The sequence below is a fragment of the Fukomys damarensis genome, unplaced genomic scaffold (assembly GCF_012274545.1).
Source record: "Fukomys damarensis isolate Sample0158 unplaced genomic scaffold, DMR_v1.0_HiC HiC_scaffold_36, whole genome shotgun sequence".
Lineage (NCBI taxonomy): Eukaryota > Metazoa > Chordata > Mammalia > Rodentia > Bathyergidae > Fukomys > Fukomys damarensis.
Genome location: NW_022900948.1, coordinates 48863261 through 48881647, shown reverse-complemented (window position 1 = coordinate 48881647; position 18387 = coordinate 48863261). Strand labels below are relative to the sequence as shown.

The following is an 18387-nucleotide window of genomic DNA, read 5'->3' as shown; positions in this document are numbered from 1 at the left end:
TCGCTGAGCGTGACGCTCTGCACTATTGTTTTCGTGGATGGGGTCTTGCTTCAGGATTGCAGTCAAGTGCTAAGTTTCTTGAAAGGTCCCGCGGAGTTGTGAGGTTGACATTAATGTTTAGCAAAGCAATTCCAAAACCACTGTTAAGCCCATTTATGGTGCCAGTTCTGTGCTGGGAGCTGGAGGTCCACGGAAAGGTCACTTCTCTGCCCTCACGGAACCGGCTGGCTACCCGGGGTCTGTAGAGACTCTGAGCCACGGGTGTCCAGTCCACTTTGCTGCAGCTCTGTCCCGACCCTCCTGTACCTGCTGCACCCCTTCCCCGTGGGCTCCTGTCCTGGCCCAGCTGCCCCCTCCCTGCAGGACCCCTTCTGACCCTGAGGCCCCACTCAGGCTGGGTGAATGGTGAGTGAGGGTGGGGAGCCCTTAATCTGCTCGCTACCTGTGGGCTCCTTGCCTTCTCTCGCTTGGGCTGGGCTATAGTTTTGCTACCCTGGCCCCTAGAGCTGCTGGGTGGCACCCCAGTCCTCACTCTCTGCCCCTTTTGGGCAGGCCGTGCCTTGTTTCCTGGGAGTGACGGGGACAAGTCTGTTTCCCTGTGCCTGAGGTGAGGCTTTACCCTGGCAGTGTCCCAGATGTCAGCTTTCCTCTGTTCAGCCAGGCCACTGTGCAGGCTCCGAGGGTGCTCTCCTGCCCTGCCTGGCACTCTGAGCAAGTGCCCAGTGCTGGACACCCTGCCTATGGCCCCCGTGGAGAGATGGTGGTAGAGGAGCCTGCTGGGTGGGGGCAGGGTGTGTGCAGAGCTGTGAGGGTCAGAGCTGGACTCCCCTCTTTCTTTATCCACAACCTACAGGTGTGGAAGTGGTCCCTGGAAGGACTGGGTGGCTTCCCCTAGTGCTCTTGAAGAGGCCACAGTGGTCTTAGTGGCCTCTGGTCTGGGCTTGGAGCCTGGCCCTCCTGCTGCCTGTCTCCTGGCCCGGGTCCCACGTGCCCACCTGGGGGAGGCTCACAGGCCGGGCACTTTGCTTCTGTATCTTTATTTGGGTATTTTGGTTTGTTTTTTGAGACAGGATCTCACTATGTAGCCCAGGCTGGCCTCAAATTCACAGCAGTCCTCCTGCCTCTGCCTCCCGAGTGCTGAGATCATAGGCATATGCTGCCATGCCCAGCTTCTCTGGTCTTTGTTGATGCTGAGTTCACTGTGCCCCTCCCATGCTGGTTCATGTGTTAGATGGAGCCCAGGAGTGAGGGTAAGGTCTGGGGTGGGGCACTGCAGACAGCACCCCATTGTCTGTCCCAGCAGTGTCCTTGCATGTCCTGGCCCGGTGGCCTGTCCTCTGCAGCTTAGGCTGCCCGGATCTTTGTCTTGGCAGCCTTGTAGGAGAGTTGTGTCCCCAGCCCGACAGCCAGCTGATGCCACTGGCATAGCTGTTGTGGCCACCAGGCAGGTTGTACCCTTGAACAGAGATGCACAGTTCTTCAGGTGGCTCCTGTTGTTGTCTTGCTTGTGGTTTGTGGACCACACGGCTCCATGCTTCAACCAGGAGTCTCTATCACTATCAGTTTTCAGGGCCCAGGCAGAGCACTGCCGGGTGTGGGCAGCTGTCAGGACTCCATGTACATCCCCCAGTGAGGGCCCAAGCTTCCTAGAGGATCTACCTGCAGTGCCCCAGCACCAGCTTGTACTTCTGCTGCGCTCTGGACACCTGGAACAAGCTGTACTTGGTGTAGGCGGCTTCACCTTGAAAATCCCCCAGATCAACCAGAGCTTTTGGCACCCTGGCCCTGTGAGTGGAAAAGAGGGAGGGCTGAACCCCAGGCTGGTGGAGGACAGGGTCCGGAAAGGTGACCTGTCCCTCCTGATGGGAAGCCGGGGCTGGCTCAGGTGTTGCAGCCTCTACTCCAGCTGTGAGCAGGTGAAGGTTATTATGGCCCAACCAGAACTCTGTGCCCTGGTTGCCAAAGCCTCTTTTGTGGGAGGCCCAGTCCTAGAAGTCCACGGAGCCTTTCACTTGTCACTGGAGAACCCATGGGCCAGCGGGATGGCCTGTGGCCATGTGCCTGGGGCCAGGGAGCAGGAACTCAAGGGGAGCAAGTCCACACCCTGCCCACTTTCTCCCATAGAGTGGGGAGAGCTCCGGAGGACAAAGCATCAGGGAGGTAGATGGTACCAGTTGGTCAGGACATTGGCCCTGACCAGCACCTCCTTGCAGCTCTACGCCCTGATAGCCCAAGCAGCTCAAGTGTGGTCCCTGTGGCCACAGCCCGCCCTCCAGTTGGCAGTCATGTGGGTGAGCTGGGGGTTGCTCACTGGACTGGCACAGCATGTCCCCAGGCAGGAGACAGGTGTGTGGCCTTCCCTGAGGGTGTTTTCAAGGTCCGCCAAGGCATAGCAGGAAGCAGCCTCCCTCACTTATGATGGGCAGCACCCACCTTGTCACATGGTAGGCTTGGCACCACCAGGAAGCACAGTTGTCCTGCTCTCAGACCCCGCCCCAGCCCAGGGGCATCCACCCATGGCCCTTAGTTGGCACTCTCGGGCCAATGATGGGCTGCACCTGCCACCCAAGGACACGTGTCCACCTGCTTCTCCTGAGCCCTCCCCACCAGCCTCCTGAGAACATAGCAGTCGCCCTGTGCTGGGCCCTTGGGGTTGGGCACTGTGAGACCCTGACTGGTTTTGCCATGCACTCTCCCAGACAGGCACACCTCCCTGCAGCCCCTCGCTGTCCCTTCAGCTCTGTGTAGGCCCTGCGTGGAGCTGGGGACTGAGGTCTACACAGCTCCCAGTGCACATGTGTGGGGCACAGGCAGTGCACACACACAGGCACACGCACATGCACACGCGCACAGTGGGGCAGCCAGTGCTCACAGTGTCTTTCCATCCTCGGGATTCTTTTCCTGACACCTTGGATTGCATGGAACTTCCCCGTGATGAAGTTTGATTTACAAATTAGCCAGGGTAGGAGATGAACAGCCAGTAACAACACAGAATAGCTGTAGCTGTACTGCCACTTTGTCGATTGCTCTTGGCCCCTTATTCAGTAAGGTTACCGGAACCCAGCTCTGCACTACCAGGGCAGCGGCCTATGAGTGGCTACTGGTCAACATGGACAGTGGACAAAGGGACAACTCAGCCCTGCGTGGGACAGGGTGGGATTTCACCATGCTCAGAACAGTGCAGAATTTAAAATGTATAAACTATTTATTTTCTAAAAATATAAACTTTAATATTATCAGTCAGACATTGACTTTGGGTAAATGAACTTCCAAAAGCAAAAGCACATAAGGAAATTCCCTCAGACCCAACTAGTCTCCTCCTAGGCAACTCCTGCAAAGAGCTAAAGACATTGTATTACAGCAGTCCATGCAGCCCACATAGCTCATAATAGCTAAATCTTGGAAGTGGCCCCTAAGTCCATGAAGAGAGGAACGGATAAAGAAAACGTGGTGTTTACACACAATGGAGCACTACTTTGCTATAAAGAAGGATAAACTTGAGTCATTTGTAGGAAAATAGTTGCAGTTTGAGACCACAATGTTAAGTGAAACAAATCGGACATACAATCTTGACTGTTACATAGTTTCTCTTCTATGAGAAACCCAAAGTATAAATGAAGACCAAAATAAAGGATGGAGAAAGTGGGAGCTAGATTGTCATGGCTGTATCTCCATGTCCCCCCAAAGCTTCATGTGGTCATAGGTGGGGCTTTTTCAGAAGTGGCTGGACCTTGAGTGTGCCTGATTCATGGTGCGGCATTAGGGCTCCAGAGCACTAGGATTAGGGGCACTAGGACTCCCTGCCCTAAGTAGTTCAGATAAAATAAAAGGAGCAGGAAGATGCTGTTAAGTTGCTTTGCTACCTTTGGTCTGCCATGAACTGTTCCCCGTCTGCCGTGTGCCACCCGACTATGGACTAAAACCTCCAGAAACTGAGCTAATTAAATCCTTTCCCCTTTTAACTTCGGGTGTTGAGTATTTTGTCTCAGCAACAAGAAAAGTAACTAAGACACAGAGCTTTTTTTTGGGGGGGGGTAACTGGGGATCAAACTTGGGACCTTGTGCTTGTGAGGCAGGGGGTGGAACCACTGAGCTCATCCCCGGTCCAAGACACAGATCTTTTGTGAATGGGAAGGGGACTAAGAGATGGAGGGGAGGCAAGGGAGGAGGGGACATAAAAACAATTGAGCTGTGTCTTGTCCATCACCAACTGCCCAGGAGGAATGTAGCCACAATGTACTCTGAAGTGTACTAATAACAATAAAAATAGAAGAAAGGCAGCACATGTGGATGCTTCAAAAGCTCGGAGACGGCCGGGTTCACCCCCTCTGTGTACAGCTGTGCTCGTGTGCACAAGCACAAGTGTCCGCGGAGCCCCACCGCCAAGGCAGACAGCAGCACATGGCTGCCAAGCTCCCTACACACTTCTGCTCCTCAGCCCCTGGCACCCAGGAGCTGGGCCCTGTCCCAGGCTTGGCCTGTTCTAGAAGTCAGGTAAAAGGAGTCACAGGGACCTCAGACTTCCCATACTGGCTTCTTCCCCTCAGCTGGATGCAGGGTGGGGCTGGGCCATGTTGCTGTGGGGACCAGGGGTCTGCTCCTTGTTCCTGAGCAGCTCAGCCTCACAAGGATGGCCATGGCTCGTCCCCTTCACCCGCAGGAGGAGGGCATTTGGTTGCTTGAAGGTTTTAGTGATTGTGACTCTCAATGTGGTGGTGCTCACTTGCAATCCTAGCACTCTGAGAGGCTGAGGCAGGAGGACTGCAAGTTCAAGCCCAATCTGGGAAAATTAGTGAGACTCCCTCTCTCTTCTCTCCTCTCTCCAAAAAACTCAGTGCAAAGAGCCTGTGTCCAGTCCTAGACACTGCCAACAAAATAAATAAAATGGAATCACCATCAACAGCTGCACGCACGGGATTGGCGTAATCCTGGCTTGGCTTCATTTCTTTCCATAAGGAGTAGGCGGCTTTGCGGATGAGCGGTCCTGAACCCGGCTCCGATTCCTCCTCCCCATAGCCAGAGTTCCAGCTGCTCCTCCGGCCCAGTTCCTGGGACCCAGTGTTTATTTTTAAAATGTTAGATTCCTCTGGCCCAGTTCCTGGGACCCAGTGTTTATTTTTAAAATGTTAGATGCTCTGCAGGGAGTGTGACTGGGTCTCAGAAGGCCCTCGGTTTGCTGCCCCTGTGACTAGTGATGCACTCTTTCCCCATGTGGAAGTCTTCTTTCCTGGCACTTGCCTTTGTGGATCTCTTGCTCTCCTGTGGGACTGGGCCAGCTCACGCCTTATGGCCCTGAGGGGCCTTCCAAGATGAACTCCATCAAGTGTTTTGTGTCGTCTTGCTGTCATTGCCTTCTATCCTGTGAATCAGCTCACATGGCAGGGTCCCTCGGGGATGGCACCTCAGAGGACCCCATGGGGACAGGAGCAGAAGCTTTCCTTCTGCCTCCCTGTTCTGGGAGCTGAGGGATCTTTCTCCGACCGGGTTCCCACCCTCTCCAGCTCCCTGCCAGTCCTCCGGGACACATCCAGAGGGTGTAGGTGGCCTGCCTCAAGGCCGGGGCCTGGGGTGCTCAGTGTGGACCCAGAGGTCACTGGGGAGCCCTTCCTGGCTCCAGCCCTACTGGCCCTGGCGCCTCTCTGGCGTCCTTTCCCCCTGTACAATTACGGAACTGGTGATAAGGCCGCTGTGATACCATAATCCGGCCCAGTGCTGCCAGCCCTCCCGTCCCAGGTGCATTTGTAGGAGGCCAGCTGGCAGCTAGGGAATGAGTGTCTGGAGGGGTGCCCAGGGCTCCCACAGCTGGGCAGGCAAGGCTCTGCCCCTAGACGGGGTTTGGAGGCCTGGCCCGTGGGGACCCATCCCTGAGTTGGGGGTCAGAGGGATGGAGTACTATGGGGTGCTCCAGACCCAGGTAGGGGCCTGCTGGCCAGAGCAGACCCAAGCCTGGCTATTTCCAGCAGCACCCCGAGACCCTGGACCCCCAGCCCCAGCTGGAGTGTGGACAGAGGTGTTGAGGCGTGAGTCCTGAAGGCAGATGGAAGCCTCTTTCGTGCTGGGTGGCCAGCTGGCCCCAGCATGAGGGACATGCCTGGCAGGTCTGGGAACTCCTCCGCTGGCATGTCAGGTGAGAGCCTGGCTGTCTGGAGCCCTCCAGGAAGTGACCCTTGGGACCAGAGGGGACACTGGAGTGATTGTGCCGCACAATGGACAAAGCCGGGGTGGTGTTTCTGAAGCACCTTCCCAAGGCTCCCAATTGGCTCCTCCTGCGAGCCCTGGCTGGGCTGGGCTATAAAGCTGGGGTCCTGCGCTTGGGGACTCGGGATGCTAGTGCTGGGCAGGCATGGGTATGAGGCCAGCGCAGCTGAGCCTGCTGCTGCTCTGGGTGTCTGCAGCTGGGGCGGAGGTCCTGGTACAGCCTGACTTTGATTGCAAAAAGGTACTGAGCCCCTGAGCTGCCCCAGTGGGTGCAGGCTGAGCTCCTGTGGGAAACCAAATGCGTGAGGACAGGAATGTGCAGTCCAGCAGCCTCTTTGTGCTCTGCCTGGAAATGTTGTGAACCTGATGTCCCTCTGGTCTGGAATTGGCCTGGGCAATGGGGACTCCTGTCCACCCTGTCTAAGACCTCACCTGTGACTGTGGGTACCTCCCTACTTCTCTGGCCCTTGGCTTGTCCCTGGCTCTGGCAGTCCAACTGTCCAGTCTGGTGGTTAAGGAGCTGTCCCCGCAGTTCTCCGGCCTCTGGTATGTGGTCTTCATGGTGTCTGACTGCAAGGTCTTCCTGGAAAATAAGGACCACCTGCTGATGTCCACTAGAGATGTCAATGCCACCACGAAGGGCGACCTGAATGTGCACATTGAGCTCCCCTGGTGAGCAACAGGGCCTGGGGGGCAGGGGAGGAGCCTGCTCAGGGGGCAGTGACGGGTTTTGCACCCCAGGGAGAATGGCTGCAATCAGATGGACGTCCAGTATCTGAAGGTGGGCTCTGAGGGGCATTTCAGGGTCCCAGGTAGGTCCTCCGCGCTGGGAGGTGGGCGGGGGGAGCGGTGGGGCTGGCATGGGGGTCGGGGACCCTGCCTGCGACCCCACGGGCCCCACCCGCAACCCCCACGCGATCGCCTCCACAGCCCTGGGCTATCTGGACGTGCGCGTGGCAGACTCTGACTACAGCTCCTTCGCTGTGGTCTACATCTACAAGGAGCTGCAGGGGGCGCTCAGCACCATGGTGCAACTCTTCAGTGAGCTCTGCCCCTCCCACCACAGCCCCGCCCCTTCTGCCCGTCCAGGCGCCGCCCACCATGCCACGCCCGCCCGTCTTCCGCTCTTGGCCCGGGCCTGGCAGGGACCAGGGTGCAGGTCCCACTGCGTCCAGAACGGGGAACGCTGTCTGGAGCGGCCCCCTCTGCGCTTGTTCTTCTCGGGCGGGGTGTGGACCCGTGGGGACCCTCCCTTCCTTGCCTCATGCCCTCAGCTGAGGTGCTATCTACCTGGCCTTCCGGGGTCCTCACGGTAGGGAAGACCCGGCGAGGGCGGGTAGTGGGGACAGCAGGAAGGATGCCCGATGACAGGGCCCGGGAAAGCGAACGCTGCGAGGAGCCAGCCCGGCTGCCCGGCCTCCTCCAGCCAAGGGTGCTCAGGAGCGGCCGCTGCCGTCCCCATTGCAGAGCCTGCCCAGCTCGGCTGCCAGGTTGTCTGCCCCGGGGCGCGGGGGGGCCCTGCTTCCATCCCACCTGACCCGTGTAGTGACCCCGGGATCTGCGGGGTTCACTGTGGCCCCTCTCTGCCCCAGGCCGCACCCAGGGCGCGACCCTTCGGGCGCTGAGTGCGTTCCAGGACTTCTACCCGACTGTGGATCTCTTTAAAGACTTCCAAATTGAATGCTTGAATGAACATCTATAGAAATCACTTTCAGTTGGTTCTTTATTCATCATCAACAACAAATGACATTTTACATTCTGAAATGAATAAATCCTGCCCTTCAGGGTCTCTGCCGTTGGGAAGGGGGCACGTCCCGGTCAGCCCTCTCAGAGACATCTCCTCCCGCAGATGCGTGTTTCCCGGGGCAGAGGGGCACCCAGGCGCCCCCAGGGTCCAGCCCTAGGCCTACCCAGGTTGAGGACTCGGTGAGTTCTCCAAGTTTTTCCTGGCTGCCCTGGCTCCTTGCTCCTCCTTTTTCCTTCTGAGAGCCGCTGTGTGGATCCCACCCCCAGGAGAGTCCCTGGCCTTGGGCCTCACCTTAGACACCACCTGTCCTGGGAAGCCTGCTCTGATTCCCAGAGATAGAGACCCCCATATGGGGTGGCCTAAAAAAACAGACCCACGTTCTCTCAGTCTAGGAGCCTGCAGGGTTGACCTTGGGAGGTGCTGTGAACCCATGTGGTCCCTGCCTGTCACCTGGCCTCTGCCACTTGTGGTCTGCACCCCAGGTCCCCTCTTCTCATAAGGTTGGATTTAGGTCCACCCTAAGTCCGGGGTGATCCTGTCTCGAGACCTGTAACCAAGGACACCTACAAAGACCCCATTTCCAGATGAGGTCCTGTTCAGAGGTTCTGGGGGTATGAAGTTTGGGGGATGCTCTTCAGCCCACGGTGTCCCAGGCTCCCTCCCCAGGGCCTCACAGGGCCCACCTCATTCCCTGCCTACCTCAGGGCTGGGTCTTGGGAGCCTTGGGGGCCCCAATGCTGGCAAAGCTTGGGGATCAGACCCCAGAAAACCATGGAGTCCTTCGCCCAAGCCCATTGCCAAGAATGTGGTCACCCACATAAACTGAGTCATATGTGGCCCGTCACAGTGACCAGCAGCCTGGCCAGGCCTGGCCTGACAGGGCTGTTCAGGGCTTCACTGCGGGTGGGTGTCCCTTCAGATCTGTGGCCTTTGTCCTTAACGTGGGGATTTCTGAGGTCTGCTTTGCTCCGGCCTCCTCTCTTGGGCTGTTTACCTTGGTGCCAGGGACACTGGGTTAGAACAAGTGTTGGAGCAGTTACGTCTCCTGCCATCGTGAGGTGGCTTTGGGAATATTTGGAGGGGCGGGGGTCAGTGTCACACAGCCCTGAGGCGGGTGTACTTGTCACTTTGGCCCCTTCATGAAAAGTGACAGGGCCCTGTGACGACCCCACCCAACCAGCAGCAGTGTGGGTGTCCACGTCTGCAGAAGGCCGAGTGCAGAATGGCTCTCCTTGGCCTTGGGGGCAGTTCTGGCTTGTGGGGAGCAGCAAGGTGGACGCAGTGGCTGTGCCTCTTCTGTGCAGGGTGGCTCTGGAGCAGCAAACCTCACCAACTGAGGAGCCCGGTGAAACCTGCCGCCCCCAGGAACCACCTTGGGCCGCTCCTCATCCTCCTGCCTCCCCCATCCCAACTAATAAACAGATTCTGCAGCCGCACAGCTTCTCACCTCTTTGGGGACAGCCTTGGGGAGGGTGCAGTGGCCCCCAGCCCTTTTGGGGAGACTGAAGCAGGGGGCATGGGAAGGGGACGTGGGAACCCTGACCGCAGGAGCTCCGCTAGGTATATGTGGGCAGGAGACTGTCAGTGCACTGTGTGCGGGTTTTGCCTCCGCCACTGCTGGGATCTGGGCACGTGATTTAAGTCTACAGGAACTACAGGAAAGGGATTGAGCCCAACGCACGCCCTGGCCTCGCCCTTCTGGCCAGCCGTGTGTTCCGTGGCCGAGCCCTGGATGCACACCGCCATCCCATCCTTACTCCTCAGCTTGGGAATCAGAGGCACCGAAAGGCTGAGCAGGTTGCTTGAGGTCCACAGCCAGTTCGAGCCCAGGGCTCAGGCTCTGGAGTGGGGATTTATGCTGTCCCAGGACCTGAGATGTGGATGAAGGCAGGTCCTCCTAAGGTGGCCACCACTGTGGTCCTTACCCTGAAGCTGTGCCCCAGTTCTCTGGATGGTTCCAGCACCCATGCTTCAAAGGGCCAGGTGTGGGGGAGCAGGAAGCTGCTGGGGGATCTGGTCTGCTGCTCCTCAGCGCCTGTGCCCTCCCAGGTGGGAGCAGAAGCCATCAGATGCCGTGGCACACAGATGGCCTGCTGCCCACATACCACTTCCAGACCCCCTGCCAGACCCTGTCTGTCCCTGCAGCACCCTGCAGCCAGGCTCACTGTCCCACTACCTCTTCCCAGAGCTTTGGGTGATCCCCTCTTTTCCCCAGAGCGACAGCTAGCTTTCACCTGGCCTGGCCTGGCTTGCCTCCCCACCCCACAGCCGTTGAGTTGGCCCTCGAGCTGACTGGGCCGAGGTGGGAAGGCTGCACCCCCAGGACTGGGTCCTGCACCCCTCTGCGATGGGAGGCCAGTGAGCTGGAGCTCTGGACCCAAGATGACCATGCCTTCCATGACACAAGCCCCAGAGCCTGTCCCTCCCGGCCACTGGGAGGAGGGGTCCACGACCACACTTGGCCTCGCTTTCCCTATCATTTAGAGGGAACAGGAATAGGAGGGTGGCAGGAGAATTTTCTTTATTTTTTTAGTTTATTTCCATAGGGCTTTTAAAAAGTGACACAGAGAAAGATGTTTTTGAAAATAAAAATAGTTTGCCTTGAAAAGAAAAACCTGTGGGCCTGGGATTTAGCTCAGTGGTTCCACTGCTTGCTTTGCAAGCGCAAAGTCCTGAGTTTGATCCCTGGCACCAAAAAAAAGAAAGAAAGAAAGAAAGAAAAACTCATGGCCTGATCGTAGTAAAAGTGATCTTGCTGGACATAGTGCGGGGTGGAGGTGGACCTGGGATTGCAGGGCCTCAAGGAGGGTAATCCAGGCAGGACCTGTCACCATCCTGAAATTCATCGCCGTTACAGGTGGGGAAACTGAAGGTAGAGCAGCTCACCTGGGTCACATTGCAGGCGGCAGGGCTGGGACTGGTGCCTGGAACCCTGACTTCCTTCTTGGGGGGTCTGTCATGCCTCCCCAGTAAGGGACAGAGTGGGACCAGGGCACGGGCTCTCCTGCATTTCCATCTTTGCTGATCCCTGAATCACGCAGCTGGTCCTGGGGTCAGAAAATAGCACAGTGTTGTTTCTCGGGAGCCTCCTGGGAGGAGGGGAGAATCGAGGCCAGGCCAGAGGGCTGTGGTCCGGTGCTCGCTGTCTGTAGGAGGCTGCAGGTCGAGGCTGAGCCCGGCCCTGACAGTGGCCCTTGATGGACAGGAGAGCCATGGCCTGCATCATCTGCAGCAGGAGAAGCCATCTCCCATCCCCAGGCCTGATGGCCGCATGGAAGTGTTCACCTGTGCTCTCACGCTGTGGCCTCTACTGACTTCCGGGCCGTGGGTGTCACCGCCAGGTGGCCCTTGTTCAGAAACACTGGGCGTTTCAGGGTGCCAGGGAGCCTCTCCGGGTGGCTGCACATGCCAGTGCACTCTCCATTATAAACCCAGGTGGGCCCTGTGGGCACAGAGAGAGGAGCCACAATGTTGGGCAGGCTGCTGAGCACTGTCCTGGGCATCCTTGTGGTGCTGCCTGTCGGGTGGGCTCTGGAGGACCTCGACCAGCAGAAGGTGCTGTTTCTTCTTGGCTGGGACTCAGCTGGCTTGGGGGTTCCTGGCCACTCCAAGTGTCCTTCCCTCCAACCCCTGGCAGCAGTGACCTCCAGGAACTCCCAGGTCCCTGGGTCCCTGCCTGTGCCAAGCAGGTGGCAGTGTACTCAGGCAGGCCCCTCCGTGGGGGTTTCTCAGGGCTGGGATCCCGCAGGGTCCCCTTGTTCCCTGGATGAGTGGGTCCCCGAGATGCTTCCCGTCAGCAGTTCCTCCTTCCCTGCCAGGTGCTCTTTGGCAGCTCTGAGGGGACAGAGCTGGGGGAGCAGATTCCAAGATTTCTGGCCAAGCCCTGGACTCAGGTAGAGATACTGATGTTGGGTGGGGGCTGGCCTGGAGAGGTCACAGAGCAGGGCTATCAGGCCAGGCTCTGGCTGTGACACCCTAGCCTCTTGCCCTGGCGGTTTTCACACTGTTCTCTGTAGGGTCCTCCTCCATGCCTTGCCAGAAAGCAGCAGAGTTTGGCTTCCTGGGCATAGGATGGGGAGGGTCACTGCTGCCTGATGGTCTGAAGGGCCTTAGAAGGGTGACACTGGTGGGAGAAGTAGCTCAGTAGCTTCTGGGACTTCTCTTTTTTTCTTTTTTTTTTTTTTGGTTTTGGTTTTTTGAGACAGGGTCTCACTATGTAGTTGAGACTGACCTGGAACTCACTGTGTAGCCCAGGCTGGTCTCGAACTCCCAGCAAACCTCCTGCCTCAGCCTCCGGAGTGCTGGGATTACAGGCATGCGCCACCAGGCCTGGCAACTTCCGGGACTTCTTGCTTCCTTGTTGCTAAGACTTGAGTCCACCTGCTGGCCTCTCAGAGCCCACCAGCCCCCTGCCCAGGGGTCCCTGAGCTGCCCCTGGGCCCCAGAGACAAAGTCTCAGCTGAGCGTTTCAAGCTTCAGATAGCTCCAGCTCTTGCTTCTAGATTGAGGGATTCTGGCGGGAAGTCGGTGTGGCCTCGGACCAGAACCTGGCGCTGAAGACCCCGAAGAGGATAGAGGGGGTGTTCCTCACCATGAGTGGGAGCAACCTGACCGTGAAGGTTGTGTTTAACAAGTGAGAGGCCTGGGCCCTGCGGTGAGATCGGCACCAGGCAGGCTAGCCATGCCCCCATGCCCACATGACACCCAGGCACCCAGATCTGCATTTTCATCCAAATACAAGCCTGGGTTAGATGAGGCCCTGAAATGTGTAGGAGAGGAAAGAGGCCCTGCTCCAGAAGCCCGAGGAAGCTGGTCTCCCTGGGGGAGGTGGGAACCGGGCCCAGCAGGTGGGGTGCAGGCTGGCAGGTTCCTAATGAGCACGGTGTGCCTTTCAGCTCAGGGAGCTGTGAACAGAAACAACAGTGGGCTCAGCGGGGGGCACTGCAGGCAGATTTGCTTTTCCTGGTAAGTGCACCTCCCTGTGGCTGCAGCCCTGTTCCTGCCCCCTGCTCTGTGCCCTGGCTCCTCAGCCCCCACCCCAGCATAGTCCTTCAAGGCTGCGCTCAGGCCTGGCACAGGGAGAGGGTGGCATCACGCCCCAAGTCCAGCCTTGGTCACTCCCTACCTGGGTGCCGGGTGGCACATGTCCCAACCCCACTGCCGGCTCCCAAGGCCACAGGGAGATGCACGTGCTGGATACGGACTACAAGCGCTACGCCATCCTGCGAGTGTCCCTGCTGTGGCGGGGCAAGGACGTCCATGTGCTCAAGTACTTCAGTAAGCTCTGCAGGGTGGGGGGCTGTGCTCTGTGCCGCCCCTGCACCCGCCCAGCAGCTCCCTGTGCCCGTAGCTCGGAGTCTGAAGGATGAGGATGAGCCAGGCTTCTGGAAGTTCCGGGAGATGACAGCGGACAAGGGCCTTTACCTGGTGGCCCGGCATGGTAAGTTCAGGCTCTCGGGGAGCATGCTGGGCCGGTGTGATGTCCTCCTGCCTGCCCCCTCACTGCCCTGTCCACAGGGAGGTGTGCGGAGCTCTTGAAGGAGGTAAGCTGTGTCCTCTGCCTGCTGCCCTTGCCCCACACAGCCCCGATGGTCCCTGAGGCTCCAGATCCTGCCCTGGGTGGGAGGACCGTCTCTGTCCCCTGATGTCCCTATGTGGGGCTTCCAGTGGCTCTGCGCTGCAGGTTCTGCTGGGCTTGGGGCTTGGGGCTGTGCTCACTATGCTGAGCCATTGCCAGCACGACCTTGCTTTGTCTCAGCCCAGCCCCAGAGGTTGGCACTGTTACCACTCTGCAGGGGCTGGGTGCTTCTCCAAAGCCAGGCAGCGAGGCCCCCAAGCCCCAGCTGTGGCCCTAACCCTGTCCCTGGGTCCCGAGGTCACTCAGGGCCCTGAGTACCACCCTTCTGCGTGCAGCGGCTGATTTAGAGCGGCTACTGCCTGAGTCCCGAGCTGCATCTGCCCACCTGCCCCTCCTGTCCCACCAGAGGGCCACCTGCACCTGCCCTAATAAAGCTGGCTGCCCCATCTGTGCCCGAGTCCTTCCTGGGGGCAGGGCCGAGGGTGGCAGGTGGGGTGGCGGGGGAACCTCTCTGACCCAGATGGAGACAGTGGCCTGGGCTCCTGTCCCCAGGTGCCCCCAGCCCTGCTCCTTTCAGGGCTGTGACCCCATATTACCCTCAGTCTCTGCCCAGGGGAGGGGGGCATCTCGAAGGGGACAGGAATGGAGGCACCTGGCTGGGTGGAGCTGAAGTCCAACATGGCCAGTGTCCTCTGTGCCGTGCTCTCATCCCCAGGGCCCCAGAGCACCTCATCCCTGCCAGACAGGTGGGCAAGTGAAGCCAGGGGGACGCTCGCCTGAGGGACAGGATGAGGGCCATTCCTGGGCCCCCACGCTGTGTCTGGGATGGCCCAGTGTGACAAGTGGCAGGCACAAGCTGGCTGCAGAGGTGACAGGGCCTGGCAGGTGGATGCGGGTCCTTTGTCAAAGGGCACAGCATGGATTCTCGTTCTCCCTCTGCCCTCTGGGCATGCATCACCGGGATGGCCCCTCAGCTGGGGTCAGCTTCCATGCCCCCCCATGCCCAGCCCCACGCTCCTCTGGTGCCTTTGAAGGCTGCACACAAAATGCAGTTCTCAGATCGACTTGCTGAGACAAGACAACGCACAATTCGAGGCTGCTGGGGTGGGCGTGGAAGCTGGGTTCAGCAGGTCCGGGCAGCCAAGTGCTGGGTCCCAGGTCAGCTAGGGAGCCCTGGCCTGGGTCGAACCAGCCATGGGCTAACTGGGGCTCTGGCTGATGAGCCCAGCCCCCACCCCCGCTGGCCTCAGTCACTGCCCACCTCCCCTGGCTGCCAGGGCAGTTTTCTCTGTGGCCATCTCTCTGTCTCTCCTGTCTTGCTCTTTCCCTCTTCTCCATCTCTCTCGGTCTCTGTCTCTTCCTGTCTCTCTGTCTCTCCCACCTCTCTCTTTACCACTCTCCCGGTCAGGGTCCGGCCTGTCACCGGGGGCTGGGGTCATGAGTGCTACCCCTTTGCTGCATGGACCGGGCAGGAGTCCTGCGCCTCGGAGCCAGTGCTCCACCCTGGCTGAAGGTGGCCGTCCCTGCTCCTGTGGTGAGGAGTGAGATCCCAGGAGAGGGCAGGCACCAGCCCTGCCTCCAGCTGCCCGAGAGGCTTCCTCAGAGCACCGGGCAGGACACGCGGGCTCAGTTCTGGCGTCTGGCCCACTCCTCACAACTCCGACACAAAGAGCTAAGCAGCCATGCGTGGGGCCCCGGAGCCCTGGCGCCTGGGCTGCCTGTGAGGTTGGCCAGTGTGTGCCCAGTAGCCCCCAGGTACTCTGTGTCCACGTCCTGGGCCTGGGGGGTCTTACTTGGGTCACATTCCCCCGGCTCAGCGAGTGGGGGTTTACTGGGTGAGTCCGGTACATGGGTGGGCGAGCTGCCCGCTGGTCCACCCTGTGCTGCCAGCTGCCCTGGGAGAGCCAGCCTGTGCCTCTGAGAACCCACGACGGGGTGAGGTGTAAAGTCAGAGCCTGTGGCTGTGGCTGTGGTCTGTGCAGCCTGCCTCTGACTCACGGGGATCAGTGCACTCCTGGCCCTGCTGGGGCTGTGCCTGGGGCTGGCGGACGCCTCAGAGGAGGCTGCAGTGACAAAGGACTTTGACTTCTCCAAGGTGGCCGTGGGTCCTGGGCACTGCCCTGTGGGGTTGGCCCTGCCTGGGTTCCCTCTTGTCCCTGGCATGTTCCATGCTGCGGCTGCAGCAGCCCTGGCAGGGGGTTTGGCTGGGGACCCCGACCCTGGAGGCTGGGGCACCCGGGCGGCTCCCTTCCTGCCTTATGCCCAGTTTGCAGGCCTGTGGTATGAGGTCTCCTTTGCCGCCAAGGCAGGCGCCCGCAGAGAGACCCCCAGGTGGAGAAGATGCAAGGTGTGGTGCTCCAGCTGGAGAGTGGGTCCCTGGTCCTGACTGCCGCCTATTAGTGAGTTGGGGCCAGGCCAGGTGGCAGGAAGTGGGGTGGCTGGTGCAGTCTGCTGTCCCGGGCCCTTCATCCCGAGTCTGCACCTCAGTGAGTGGGGCGGTGGCTGAAAACCTCCCAGGGAGGCCCCTGGCACAGGACTCAGCCCAGCCCCTGGGAGCCCCTCCTCACCTGGGGTCCTGCCTGGCTGTGCTGTGTGTGCGGCATCGGCAAAGCCTTCCGTCAGGTGTCTGCCCGCTGCGGGCTCTCTGGGGGCAGAGCCTTGGCTTGGTGACCAAAGGCGTCCGCTCAGCAGTGTCTCCTGCTCTTCCAGCAAGGGCCGCTGTGTGGTGGAGAAGACCACAGCCACCAAGAGCATCGTTCCAGGGACATTCACCATCAGAGAGGGTGGAAAGGGTGCTGTGTCTGGGCCCCATTGGTGCCTGTTGACATGGCGTGTGTGTGTGTGTGTGTGTGTGTGTAACTGCTGTGAGTGTGCACTTAGAACCCCATGGTGTTTGGTATTTGTCTCGACCTCCAGGGAGCAAAGAGGTCCAGGTGCTGAGTGCTGACTACCACACCTACGCCATCCTGGACATCCTCTCCACGGCGGAGGGTGTCAGCCATCACGTCATGAAGCTTTACAGTGAGCCCAGGCTGAGCTGGTCTGGGGGTGCCAAGCCCGCTGTGGGGCCCAGTGCTGTGCGGGAGAGGGCAGAGCCTTGAGGATATGTGGGTGGCCCCCTGTGGCGGTCCCCATGGCCCAGCCCAGACTCTCACCCACAGGCCGGAGCCTGGACCACAACCAGAACGCCCTGCAGAAGTTCCATGAGGCAGCCCAGGAGCGTGGGTTCCAGGAGCCAGACTTCCACCTGCTCACGCACGACAGTGAGTGGCTGTCAGCCCAGGGTCGGGACCTCTGGGGCCTGGAAGAGCCTCGGGCTTTGTTTTTGTCTCCAGTCCCCTCTGCGCCAGCTGCTCTTTGGCCACAGCAGCGGGGCTGGGGTCCCTGCTGGGTGTAATGCTCTCCTGCCAGCCTCTCACGCTGCCCTCTCTGCAAGGAGGTGCACTGAGCTTCTGAAGGAGGTGACCCTGCGTCCCCACCTGCAGCCCCTGGTCCAAGCAGCCCTGACAATCCCTGAGGCCTTGGGCCTGGCCCTGGGTGGGAGGACTGTCCCTCCCTGTCCCCTGATCAGGACGCCCAACAGCAACTCCAGAGAGGCATCTCTTTCATGCTTTGGAAAGAGCTGGAGCCTGCAGGCTGGTGACCCAGGCTGTCAGGTGGGCCCTGGAGAATGTGGGCACTGAGCTGGGTGGGAGAAGCAAGTAGGGGAGGCCTAATGCTTCTGGGCCCCAAGGCCATGCAGAGCCCTGAGCACCGCCCTTTGATTTAGAGCAGCTCCTGCCCAGGCCCTGAGCAGAGCTGCCTGCCTTGCCTCTCCTGGCCTCCCTGAGGGGCCACCTGCACCTGCCCCTGCCCTCAGTAAAACCTGCTGCTAACTTGCTGCCCAAGTGTCCTTCCTGGGGCGGGTGAGGGAGGCAGGTAAACATCAGGGAGCCCTGTCTGCCCCAGGTAGAGACAGCAGTGTTGATTGTGACAGATCCGTGGAGGACACACTCACCTGTCCCCAACACTTCCACCCAGCCCCACTCCTGCGGTCTGTGGGTCCTCAGCATTGTCCTCGCTCTGAGAAGCCCCAGGCTAGGCCTCATGTGAACAGAGCTGAGAACCAGGTTCCTGTGTAGTCTCCAGGGCCTTGCAAATGAATGGGGACCACCTGATCTCTGGGTCAGTGTTGCCTAGAGCGCAAACCCCACAGCCGTGTGTCCCGGGCCCTCCTGGAGGTGGCTGACTTTCCTGTCCTCCATCTGGTCCCTTGTCACCTAGCCCTGATCCTTCTGCCTAGCCAGTCACAGAGTCTGGGTCTCCTTCACACTCTCTCATCCCATACCTTGGTGCTGTCACTCTTTGATTGCCTGGTTTTTGTCTACCAGTCAGAGTGGTGCTGAGGCTAGAGGTCAGCAAGGCAGGGTGTGCCGTGGGGTGCTCTCAGTGCAGGCCTCTGGGATCAGGCTTATTTAAGATGCTGGGATCAAACTAGGGCCTTGTGCACTACCCCTGAGCTACACCCCTAGTCCCTTAAAATATTTTTAGACAATGAAAGTAGAGAGAGCATTGGTCCCTAGCATGTCTTTTTTTGCAATTGGAGAACACTGGGCTCCTCTTCGGGCCACGGAGAAGGAAGTAGGCAGGAACTCACGTTTCCAGGAATCAGATCTATGCTCTAGGAGTGGTGGCTGATTGGTTCTGAAAGATCACGTCTCCCTCCCCTCTGTCCAGCTGTTCATTCCTATTAGCCTGGACTTAGGAATTCTCAGTTCCTTCTGCGGGTTTCGCCCTACTCTTGTTATTTTGACACTCAGATCCATCCAACTGTCTCAATTTCAAGATGGCACATATGGATTTTTTTTTTTTTTTTTTTTTTTTT

At 59.2% G+C, this 18387-nt stretch overlaps 3 protein-coding genes across 3 annotated transcripts in view; all 3 read left to right on the top strand.

Moving 5' to 3' along the window:
* Window positions 1-6343: 6343 nt before the first annotated feature.
* On the top strand, window positions 6344-7900 carry Lcn15 (lipocalin 15). The gene is made up of 5 exons (XM_010608963.1): window positions 6344-6439; window positions 6731-6870; window positions 6940-7010; window positions 7129-7239; window positions 7791-7900. The coding sequence occupies exons 1-5, from the start codon at window positions 6344-6346 to the stop codon at window positions 7898-7900; spliced, it is 528 nt and encodes a 175-aa protein (XP_010607265.1).
* A 3513-nt stretch (window positions 7901-11413) lies between these two features.
* Window positions 11414-15353, top strand: Lcn8 (lipocalin 8). The gene is given in 8 exon segments (XM_033759249.1): window positions 11414-11500; window positions 12448-12578; window positions 12841-12854; window positions 12857-12910; window positions 13118-13222; window positions 13296-13385; window positions 13463-13488; window positions 14932-15353. Coding segments are annotated over 8 exon segments (540 nt in total). The 3' UTR covers window positions 14965-15353.
* A 127-nt stretch (window positions 15354-15480) lies between these two features.
* Window positions 15481-18387, top strand: part of LOC117284352 (epididymal-specific lipocalin-5-like) — a 5242-nt gene continuing 2335 nt past the window's right edge. Inside the window, exons 1-3 of the mRNA XM_033759250.1 lie at window positions 15481-15922; window positions 16440-16544; window positions 16685-16786. Coding sequence (XP_033615141.1) covers window positions 16532-16544; window positions 16685-16786 — 115 coding nt within the window. The 5' untranslated portion in view covers window positions 15481-15922; window positions 16440-16531. The remainder of the gene's footprint in view (window positions 15923-16439; window positions 16545-16684; window positions 16787-18387) is intronic.

Excerpts from the sequence above, each read along its gene's own strand:
- Lcn15 (XM_010608963.1), top strand. The coding sequence starts at position 6,344 with ATGGGTATGAGGCCAGCGCAGCTGAGCCTGCTGCTGCTCTGGGTGTCT. Across the intron at positions 6,440-6,730 it reads CTGACTTTGATTGCAAAAAG|TTCTCCGGCCTCTGGTATGT; the intron begins GTACTGAGCCCC and ends CTGTCCCCGCAG. Across the intron at positions 7,240-7,790 it reads CACCATGGTGCAACTCTTCA|GCCGCACCCAGGGCGCGACC; the intron begins GTGAGCTCTGCC and ends TCTCTGCCCCAG.